At 39.2% G+C, this 12,280-nt stretch overlaps 1 protein-coding gene across 1 annotated transcript; it reads right to left on the bottom strand.

Moving 5' to 3' along the window:
* Positions 1 to 354: 354 nt before the first annotated feature.
* LOC139724225 (oncoprotein-induced transcript 3 protein-like) lies at positions 355 to 11,376 on the bottom strand. The gene is made up of 8 exons (XM_071635368.1): positions 11,316 to 11,376; positions 9,890 to 10,060; positions 7,137 to 7,315; positions 6,100 to 6,285; positions 5,186 to 5,403; positions 4,320 to 4,416; positions 1,211 to 1,373; positions 355 to 524 (listed from the first exon to the last, which is right to left on the bottom strand). The coding sequence occupies exons 1-8, from the start codon at positions 11,374 to 11,376 to the stop codon at positions 355 to 357; spliced, it is 1,245 nt and encodes a 414-aa protein (XP_071491469.1).
* Positions 11,377 to 12,280: the final 904 nt, after the last annotated feature.

Below are 12,280 nucleotides of genomic sequence, written 5' to 3'. Positions count from 1 at the left end.
TCCTATTGTAATGGAGCCAAAGTTTGTTTATTTGATTTCATTCTATGAAGAGTCAAGTAGCACGCTTGGTTGGTGGCATTTCAGTGATATATTGTAACAGAATTCTGTTGATTGGAGGAAAAAGACACTGGCATTTAATGTTTGAAATTCCTCCTCTTATTCGTGGAAATATATCTGTGCTACACCCACACTGAATCCAACATTGCTCATATATCTGCAGATATGACACATCATTTCGATTATAGATCTATGGGCTCGGCTTAACTCATGATACTTTAAGCGAAAAGAGAAGTGCAGAAAGATACGGGAGACGAAAAAAAAATGGAATGTCGCTGTAGCCTGATTAAAGCCCACCTACTCCTCCCCATGTAAGGCAACGCCAACTCGACGATATCCAAGCGACTCGGGTCTAGCGCTCCTGCGCTTCCTCACCACGAGACCAAGAACAACGATCATGGCGATAAAGATACCGACAGAACCGATTGCCACGATCACCAGGTAACTAAACGATGAAGCCGATGTGTCTGTAAGAAAGGAAGAATGACGTAAACAATCTAACGCGCTTCTGAAATCCATCTATACTTGTACAGAACCAGCAAGGTCTCGTCATAGGCAATGGGTTAACACGTGCCACCAATAAGAAATAACTGAAAAACGTTTCAAATTGGAAATGTAGATAACACTTTTTATCCTCATCACATGGCTATCAACAAAATACTAATAAAGCAAAATCCATAGATTTTTTTTTCACGCTTTGGACCACTACCATTTGTTGTATGCAATGGATGCAAGTATTGTTCCTAACTAAGTATAGGCCCTACCTACAAAACCTAGCTTAATGGTATGAAAGGAGAGAGGTAATGGCTTGAACTTATTACAAACAAATACACATATCATCTGCTGGGCGAAAATCAGACTGGCAGCACGTCAGTAACGCCAAGGCAGGTTTTATAGTTCTCTTTTTTTTCACGCAAGTATTACATTTTTACAGTTCGCACTTTGTGTCAAATCATCAGACGAATTATATATGCAACTCGACTGCCTGATTGTTGTTGCTATTTTTGTTTTTGCTTCATTTCTGAAATTTCCTAAACTTCTTTCCACTTTTTTTTTTTCACGATGACTCTCTTATTCCTTTTTATTCCTGCAAAAGTGTGGTTCTTCATTCCCCAAAGTGTGTACGTACCCGCTGCTCCGCGTGAATTCCCACCTTCCACGTTGGCTGCAGAGAGCGGTCCGTGTGAGACGGTGTGCGGGTTGGACTGGGAGCCTGTGGACTGGACGTCTCGTTTGGCCCTTGACACACAGCCCTGGGAGCAGCGTGAGTTCCATTCACCATTGTCACACACGAGGATGTCGCAGTGAACATACACCTTGGGGGAGAAGAAAAAAAAACACCTCTCATTATACTATGGACCTACCACACCTGGACATACATCGCTCGTTTATTAATTCAAACATCTCTTTCTGTGAAAAGCGTCACAACATTTTAAAGATGCTTTACTGCTTTAATCTCATCGTGCATCCCCAACAGCCAGCCTGGATTACAAACAAGACGGCGCTTTGAGATATCTAAAAACTACAAACGCAGAAGATAATAACTCTCTTAAATCAGGAGAAATGCATGTCCAGTTGTAGTATACATTGGGAAATCGATCATCGCTCAGTTAATTACCCACGCCGATGAAAATCGGCAGGGGGTTATGTAAAGGGTTCCGTATGTTTGTTTGTTTGTTTGTTTGTTTGTTTGTTTGTTTGTTTGTGTACAAGATAACAAGAGAACGGGTAAACGGATTTGCACGAAATATTCAGGGGATGTTTGGATAATGGCAGGAAAGAATCGATTAGATTTTGGTGATAATCGGTTGACCCTTGCAAATTCTGTGTGACCTTGAAGTTTTGACCCCATGATATAGTGACCACTCCGAAAATTTCCCGTTTCTCACTTTGCGATTTTCCGCTACCATACGAACACATAAACTCCCAAACGATCCGACTTCGCTGCTCAAATGTTCGTAAGAATTCCGAAATTTACGTTTAGGCCTATTTGAGGGACTATGTCCTTCTGGATTTATGAAAGTTCGTTCTCCGTCGTCACAAACTGGCCCGTATTTTGATGATTTTTCAAATTAACATTGATTGTTTTTTTCGTTGGAGGAGCATTTGCTCGGTCAGTTACACTGCACGATATGCGCGCTCAATGTCAATGCGTGTGCAAGGCCGCTGAAAATGCATCGCGCTCTACACTGTTGGTGCAAAATTGCATCGGGGACGTTGCGGCGCTCGTTGGTGACCGAATACTGGTGCAGTAGACATTTGCATTCAACCCTTGCATTGAATAATTTCCGTAGACACTAATCATAGGGGTAATTGCTTAGGGAGTACGTAAATTTTGTTTTTCTTTTGCACTTTTGTGGATACCATCAAAGATCGTACACTCATACGACCTTTGATATCATCACACTCTCGGCTTGCTATGAGCAAAATATCCCGCAAGAAAACGGCGTATTTCTCGATTTTTATTGCTTTTTCGGCGACCCGTCGCGTAGACAACATACTCTTAAAACTGGACTTAATTCGCGCGCGCTTGGAAAAGTTCTGATTCTGCACTTTTGACGGTGGTATTTGGGATTTTCGATGGATTTTTGGAGGAGACTAAAGGACTTTCCTGCTGTGAATGAGTGTTACCGTATGTGAAATGATGTGATTTGCGTGTGATGTGACTGTAGACCCAAAGATCGTACACTTCAGTGTACAATCTTTGGTAGAACTCACTGGCTGGTGATAAAGCACACTGGCAATTAAGTGACCGAATTCTGGTAGATGACCGAATGCACATTATGTTTACCCGGACTTTGTACTACAAGGCGTGGGTCTGCCGCCTTTGGCGGCCCCTCTCTAGTTTCATTTGAGAAATGCACGTACTTTACGAGAGAAAGCAATTAGTATTTCGGCAGGTTGGTTGTAATTTGTAATCTAATTTTATTTTTCGCACATTGTTTCAGAGTAAATATGGACAGTAATGGTAGACGACATGTATGTCTTACCATTTTAAGCAACGTTACATGTGACGCGTCCAAAAGCGTCCACTTCAGTAATTACTAATTTTGTGACACGAAATTTGTCATGATTTGAGGTTTGCTGCTCCCCATCATTGTCGATTTTCCAAAGGCAGTTAAGTCTGAAAAGGCACCTCAGCGACATAAAACCGAAATGAGGGAAACAGTTCTTTTGTCAGTGACGATACACGATTACACAATTGTCATTGTCCAAATATCTGAATATACTCATCAAGATGCACATAATCATGTGTCAAAAAAGACCCCCGTTCATAGTACATGCGTGTAGCATGAACCGTATCCGGGCAATTAACCCCGGAGGGCAATTACCCCCCCCCCCCCCCCCGGCCAAATACTGGTTAGTGCTAAGGTTAGAGAAAAGATTAGGGTTAGGGCTAGGTTTAGGGTTAGGAGTTTGGGTTAGGGTTAGGGTTAAGTTCAGGATTAGGATTAGGGCCAGGGGAAGGGTGCGGGGTAATTGCCCAGGGGGCAATTGCCCTAGACCCGGAAATGATTATACGCTATCAACACAATCCTTGGATACTGTTTAAGATGTAGTAAAGGTTTGCATAGTCAGGTATATGCTTGTCATATGCCATAGTTTAGTAACTGTGGAAACTTATTGGGGTTGATCCAAAGCCATTGCTTGGGGACCGGGTATGCTAGTATCAAACCTAAGGAGCAGTGAATAATGTCGGCTGCCGGACACAATTCCTGTATTGTTCATTTCATTTCAAGAATGGACGCGCGCACGCACAGTACAAACGTATATAATTTCCTTTGACACTATACTAAGTGGTAAATTATTATTACTTGGACCTTAATCGATGCATTTTGGGGCTACTATCCCTCCGAACACTTGCTTATGATAGTCTCGTCCTTTGCATTTAACCCTCAATTTGTATTTGTCTTATGTAGCAAGGCTTTATATTGAATACATCCATGAACATTTTATAATTTTGTTTATCACCATATCACTTTGTCATTTATACCAAAATACTGTTCGCAACATCTAATTGTAATGAAAAAAAAAATGCAGAAAAGTATCTGCAAAACAAAACCAACAAATAAATGATGATACTAAGCTAATGACAACTAAAACTGACCTCGGAAACAACACGCAGGGCACAGGGTGACGTACGTAAAACAAAAACAAAGACAAAAACAAAAATTCGCGTAGTTATTCCGAAATGAATTGTGTTAATATGCAAAAGTGTTTGTGCTAGGACCTTCGAAAAGATAGACAAAGTTTTTACAAACCTGTTCGTAATCTCCGATAAATGTAAATGCATCAACCGTGAAACCTTTAAACAGCTGACCCAAGTTACGGAAGGTCACCGTCGAGTCTTCGGCACACCTACACGAGTTCAGACAAAATTGGGATAAAAATGACTCCAACAACTTTCAATCTCCGCACCCTGCTTTCATGGTAAATTTGTCAAGTGTTTAAGTAGAAAGCTCTGGCTTTGTTTATTTTTCCTTATCAAAATACGTTACAATCCTTTCTCTACGCTGTTTTCTCTTCTTTGCTTTTTTCTTCTGCATGTGCGCAATGAATTATCAATGAGCAAAATTTAGTGCCAAAACGGATGTTGCCGTAACATTAATACATTTCCCTCCTCTCATATATAAACGAAAGAATAATGGAAATTATCATAGACAATGCTTGACACAGACGAAAACAAAATCGACTGCTGGATATTAAAAACTTTTAAAGAACTTTTTTCACATTCAAATTATTCTCCACTGTCTTTGGCACATATTGTTTTATCCGCTTTCCAGTATACGACCTCAGTTTGGACTTACGCACGAGCTTACTCAAAACCTCTATCTATATAATTCCTTTTAGGTTTATCATGAATTTATTCTCCAACGGCCTCACATTGTTTCTCTAATATTTCTCTGCTAACTTGTTAACTGTAATTTACCTATATGAACCCGAAAAATACGGAACGGGATTCGTTTGCTTCATGGCGTCATTCGGTTTTAAACTGCAATATACACACCACGTACCAATCGTGGAAGTGATAAGCTCTGTATCTACAAGTGGTTTTCCTACTAGAAATATGAACATAAATGAATACATCAATGAATGACTTCGTTAAAGAGCCTTTGTAAACTCCTACCCATCGTCAATGAGAGAGTATCTTATGGCGTCCAGTGGGTTCGCGTTTCGAGTAGCCCAGCAGGATTCTATGAAGAGTGTCAGATCGCTGTAGGCTACCAGCTTCACGCCGAAGTAGAGCTCTTGGCCTAACTCTACCAGGGCCGAATCAGCGGCCTCCCAGTTGAACGTCCAGTCGGTGTACCGCTCCATAGTGATGGTGAACTCGCCGTATCCAAGCTGCAACCAATTACCACGGTGATGACAGATTGTGATCAGGATGGTGAGGCAGGGTTTGAGGTTCATTCAGAAGTACATGGAATCACTCTACTAGTACCAGCAGTGATAAATCAGGAATTGAATTAGGCAACAGCAATTTTGCGTGTATATTTATCTGTGTATCGTGCTCATCTTGTTTTACAAACGCTGCATTATCGACGAATATTGATGTTAATGTGACTAGCAATATTGCTCCATATAACAGTTCATGTAATGACATGCCATTATGATAATAGTCACAACAATCAAATCTGATGATTAGATTTTTTTGTCCTTTGTTGCTGACGTATTACCTGCTGGTTAGGCTTCCTCTCTATAGGTCTGTAGTGACGTCTTTTGCAGTATTTCCCTCAGAGTACTCTTGTACAACTATAATTGTATAACTTTCCTTATTATGACGTAATCATCATGTGACTACTAAGATCTCAGATTATCTGCTAATATACTTCTGTATATAGGGCCTACACTCTGTATATTCATTCAAATGAATCATCCTCATAACAAAATTCGTCATAAAAACAAAACAGATAGTTTGAAAGTACTGCTGGTGAATGTTCGAAAGTTTGTGATACTCTGATGTCTGAATGAGAATATGAGGGGGAGTGGTTACACAATCCGGTCATGTCCATTTTCATAACAAACGCTCTTATTGGTTACCTCTGATGCTGTAACGGAGTCTCTGATTGGATAGAATATCTCGCTCAACGTCTCCTCCCGCTCCAATCGGCACGTGACGTTGATTTGCAAAATATGTTCACGTGTAATGATCTGATTGGTTCCACTACGATCGCGCGGCGTGTAGTACGTAACTTTGTTGTAGAACTTGATGTAGTCTGCTTCTTGCTGCAAGCAAAATGAAACAATATGACCGCCAACTTTAATCAAGATATGTGGATTTAAACTCTGATTTGAGTTAAAGTAAACAACAAATCCCAGAAACTACCCTAAATTACTGGTAGAGTAAGGGAGAGAAATCATGCAAATGTTGAGAAAGTAGGCCCTACTGTCTTCCAAGTGACAGTTAATCATTTCGTGCATAACATGATCCACGAAGATCGTATTTTTGCGAGGATTGATTGGATGCATTTGTTTCCATTTATTTCCATTTAGGACTGTGCATAATAGAAACTCACCAGTATCGCTTGCGTCCATTTTTAAGTATGTAGTAGACCTTAAAACACATTTCCGTTCAACAGTGATGATTGGGGCGGTGACAGCATGTTCTGACGAATTTACCATTTACATATTTTTTAAAATCCAGATGGAAAGCTATGAGAAGTTGAAAGAACTATGAGATTGAAAGCTATAAGATGAGTATGGGAAGTCCCCTAACAGCTTTATAGATATAGGTTACCATTGTATGATGCGGTTTATTTATTATTATTTTTTTTTTTTGCATTTTACTAGTTTTTGTTCATTTGCACTAACACGACACATGTGAATGTACATCCCCCCTCCCTCCCCACAGAAACTTGCGAAAAAAAGGAAAATTGTTTGTGACAGCATTACTACCTTGTGGGAATCGTCAATAGAAGATGCTCCATGAGCGTGCCGGGATGCATTATGCTATCTATGGAAATTTGAATCCCCTTTGTTCAACATGCAGTACTGAATCACGTCATCTTAAATTCTATCTTGATTTTTTTTTTTGGCTTTGGGATATCAGGGACACATTGTTACCCCCTTATACCCACCTCCTGGATCGTTCCACATCGATCGTATCGAGTGGTGATGGCAACGTGATCGTAGTCGTGATAGTAGCCAATGCAGTTGTCATCAATGAAGTGGATGTCGCCGGGGCCGTCCTGGCTATCAAGAAGCGATCTGTCAACATACAGCGTCATCGATGTGCTGTCGCAGACGATTTCATTGCCTAAAAAATATAAGGCGGGAAATGTAGCAACATAAACTACATAGACATCGATATTTGGCTGTTGAAATGACCCTGTTAGATAATGACGATGAAGTGATATTTACCCCAGCCCAACTCACTATTATTTAGGGTACGCATATAAATTAAATGTTCGTTCCCTTCCTTTGAACTCTCCCTCCCCCCCCCCCTTCCCACCTCAGCGGGTGTTTCATAAAGCTGTTCATAAAGTTACGAACAACTTACGAGCGACTGATGATCAGTTTTGATGTGCTATACCTATCAGAATTTCCATAATTCAGCAGAAGTACTGATCACCAGTCGCTCGTAAGTTGTTCGTAACTTTACGAACAGCTTTATAAAACAGGGCCCAGGACTGCCAACATTTCTGAATCCCCATTTTCGCGGGCTTTTTGCAGGCTTTTCCAGCCTGGGAGATCCCCTAAATCCGGAACAATGCTCAATGCACCCCCTACTTCAGGTCAGCTTTAAGTTCCAACCCCCAACCTCAAGAGACAGACACCTCAATCTCATCTCAGGTAGGCTGTCATTTCAAGACATAAGGAAATATTCTTTTGTGTTCAAGATGTAATATCAGAACTCATCAGAAAAAAATAAAAATCTCATGACGTAAATGTTTGTTAAATTTCGTTATAGAAATATGGCCTCTTTTGTCATGTTTGTAAACGAAATCTCCGGATGAAAGTTTTCGGTGCAGAGTTCGTCGCACGAAAAACACCCCGTGACCAGAGATTTAGGGAACATGCATGCGGTCCCTCTGATCCAGGAGGGGCGGGAAGATAATTACGGCCTACTAACTTAGGAAAGCCATTTCGGTGTTAGCGTTGCTCTCCCACAGAGCGTTGCTTTATTACCTAAATATTGCTAGTTACCCCTCTACACCTTGCAAAAAGGGACATGGTGTTTAGGTAAAACATTTTTTTTTTTTTTTTTTTTTTTTTTACAGGAGTGTCCAAACACAGCAAAATTCGAAACTGGGACCTATTCTTTAAGAGTTCGAGCCCTCATCCACCTAACTAATTCAGCGCTACCCGATAATGGGAGCGTGGTGGCCGTTTTCTGAGCAGACAGTCTGTGCTTAAGTGTATAAGAACATATATCATCACTCTGGTGCATGAAAATAGAAATTAAAAAAAAAACACCCTCCATTATCACAATATTGCTCGTTTTGAAACGACAGTGGCGCTTGTGTGCACACATGGTTTTAAACGAACTCTGTCAAATTGGTCTGTAGATATGCCGTGAATCGGACTAGATGTCACTTGAACACCACACCTGGATATTCCGTCACTGTGACGTCAGTGAACACTTCGCGTGGAGTTGTGTCTGATAATTTTGAAACAAAACAAACAATATTGTAAACAAACGCAGGTCACATTATTCATTGTATTAACCATCATAAGAAAAAAAAATAATTCCCCTATATAACACACAAAGAAACAATTTTCTTACATCTACTAAGAGAGCTGACCAAACGTAAGTAAGATTTTTCTGTCCTTTCTTTCACTTATTTCCATCGAGAGTGTTTGGAGAATACTTTACTTTTTTTGCTGCCTAAATGCTTATGCGCTGTCCAAATATCATTTCCAACAAACAAAATGTAATGGAAGACCAGTGAATACTCCAATATTTATATGATCGAAGTAATCCAGCTTGAGTAATACATCACTTACAGTACAGTACTGGTTGAGGTAGGGATTCATGTTTTGAACATTCTTAAGTGAGATAATGAAAAGCCTCTTATGAAATATGAAACAGCATGTACTTTTAAGAAGGATTCAACGTTTATTTGATGAAAATTGGTTTTCAAATGGCTGAGATATCAAAAAAGTGATAATGATAAAAGGCGACATGCCCCAACTTTATTATATAGTATCTCTTTGTTTCACCTTGTGTTTGGATATCTCAGCCATTTCAAAACCGATTTTCATCGATTAAACTTTTGATACCCCTTAGAACTGCATGCTCTTTGACATCTCATAGAGTGGTTTCTGAATATCTCACAAAAAGTTAAAAGCTAAATCTTCACCTTGACCAGAACTGTACACACCCTTTAAAAGTAACCTATGAGGAGATTGGTAAATGACAAATATCTGTATGCATCAAAACGATGTAAAATATGAACTTTAGATATTCATCATCATGAGAGTTTAACTGCGATATATGGTCAAATGACCAATATTTCTCAACATGAATATGACGTATACATTTGAGTAATTCCTCACCATAAGAACAAACTACGGGAGAAGTTGGGTAATATTGACATTGTCTATCTACATCACGATGACGTAGATACTCGATTAAATCCTCACAAACAAACAAGCAAACAAACAAACAAACAAAGCATGTAGGAGGTGATCAAATGGCCGAGACTCATATACATCAAAATGACGCATGCACCTAATTCCTCACCATCATAAGAATAGCATCGCACTCCGGCATCTTCATAGTGCGAGCAGTCATGGTGTCCTATGCTATTTTGAGGACAGTCAAAGATGCTGTCTTCATATCCATTACAATGTACGTTATCAAGATAGATCGGACCAGTTCCCCCACCAAACATGTGGATGGCTTCCGAGGCTCCGTCAAAGCCAAGACTCCGGCAGACTACTCGGGCGTCGTTTAAGTCCCAAAAATCGTCGCATACAGTGCCCCAAACTCCATCATAGTAGACCTCCACTCGCCCGTGGCGAGAACTTGAGCCGTTCACCAGCCTCACTGTGGACCCTGAAAATATGTAGCACTCATTTGAAGAGCACGTTAGAGTCAGTTTTCCTCTCCCATTCCAATAGAAAGGGAGAGAATTGCATATACAGTTCAATTCAGATTCATTTTCACTTTTCGACAAAACGTAGCAACATATACTTCACCATATACCTGTTTATTATATTCTTAAAACAAAGAATAATGTAAGCGATACATTGTGAAATGAACAGAGTACAGAACAATAGCGAAACATTATAAAACATCATTCTACAATAACAAAACGTTGGAATAAATAACTATAAGACGAAAAATATGCAAGCTACAAAAAATGGAGGGACCCCCTGAAAGTACGGTGCTTGTTATATTATATTATGGGCCCTCTGAACAAGAAAATCAATATAAATATAGTTTATGTAGTTGTTAAATTGTAAAGAAACAAGCTAACGGAAGAGGTAAATCAATACAACGTCCCTGCCCAAAGTATGACACATTATAGCTCTATGTATAACTCGTCATTTTATCTGTGCTGCTTTTTAAACGTTTTAAGCTTTTTTGTTTGTCGCCTTAAGATACATGTACATAATCCTGCAGTATGACTGCCGAGTTTCAGTTAGCGCCTTTATTTAAACGCTGCGACACATTAAGTGATAGGTTCCTCAGTTGAGCAGCTATTTGTCAATTTCGACTAGAGACCCCCATGATGTTCCGTGATTGAACATCGCTCATTGTTACTGCCAGCTGTCTATATTCAGTTCGCAAAATATATAGAAACGAAATTTAAAACCGAAAAACAATTAATTTTTTAAAACAAAAATAGTTTCAAGAAAAAGTATCTTGTTAGACACAAATTCTTCTAAAAGGAAAGAAGCACATAGATAATTTCACACATTATTTTTCCTTTGCCGTGTTTGCTGTCCGCCTTCCTGTTTTGATGCAGACAAGAGGCACTGTCTATGCAGATCACTTCGTACATTTCAGTGTCATTGCATGCAATGTCAAGCTTTTATGGCTGTCATTTTGACCATTATTTACTGATAAATATAATGAGCAATTCTTTGCTATCGTTAGAACTGTACAATTACACATAATCCAAAATTAACAATTACTAGAAAAGCACTTATGATAACAATTTCAAAGGAAATTGAAGAATGTTGAATACAAATTCCCTTCAAAATAAACTGAAGAATAGCTATTTCAATTAAATATTCACTTTCATTCATTTTTGTTGTTAATCTCATTGTTGTTTTTGTTTTAGTAACTTCAGTAGATTAAATACCTGGGTCTCCAATAGTGATAATCTCCGGGGTCGTGGGAAGCCTCACCGTTGTACCTGGCATGCGTGAAGGAACAACAAATGTACGATTTTAGTCAAAACTTACTCATGATTGTGTTAGAATCTTCGCGAAAATGTTTTCACGAAGTATTTCCCGCATCGGATAACTGCATAATAAGTTTACCGCTTTCTCCAGTGTGCGGAAAACAAATTTGTTAGCATAAGCCTTTTCATTTGTTGATTTTTTTTAAACTAAAGTGGTACAGCTTGCGTGTCTGGATGCTCACTTGTAAAGTCGTTCTGGTTCACAATACTAATCTCAGTCTATTCATAGGAATAAAAGGGGGTGCTGTGGCAAGTTGGATAAGACTCCCGACTCCCGCCCAATGCTTAGATTCGCGATCCTGTTATGGAGAAGATGTTTTACCCACCATGTCCCTCTCGAGCCAGGTGTATAAATGGCTATCTGGCAACGCTAGGGTAATAATAATAGTAGGGCCCTCTGGTATAACAGTGACAACACTGAAGAGACTACAATGGATAAAGAAGACATTATTGTTATTATTGTTATTATCATTATTATTATTATTATTATTATCATCATTATTATTACTATTACTATTATCATTACTATTATTACAACTTTTATTAGAGATTTAGACTTGACTGAAAGTACAATCAAGGGGATAAAATCCTGTCGAGCAAGTGTTGCCTTTTTTTGTAAGCAAAATGATATCTCATATCTATAATAATATCTATAATTCTATGCGGCCTCTCCACTTCGGAAACAAATATCTTCGCATGCCTTAAAATCACTCCCATCATTGATAATCATTTCTTGTTTACTGTAAAGTATTTTACAGTTAATAGAAGTAGAAATTCCCAGATCATCCCTGTTGTCTGCTGACGATCCATTGGCATTGGGTATTATTTATTTTTGTTATTTTTCCTTTGTATAGTGCAGCTAC

Source organism: Diadema antillarum, unplaced genomic scaffold, assembly GCF_040938485.1.
Source record: "Diadema antillarum isolate AM-2024a unplaced genomic scaffold, OU_Dant_1.0 scf00000208, whole genome shotgun sequence".
Lineage (NCBI taxonomy): Eukaryota > Metazoa > Echinodermata > Echinoidea > Diadematoida > Diadematidae > Diadema > Diadema antillarum.
This window is presented reverse-complemented; position numbering and strand designations above follow the sequence as displayed.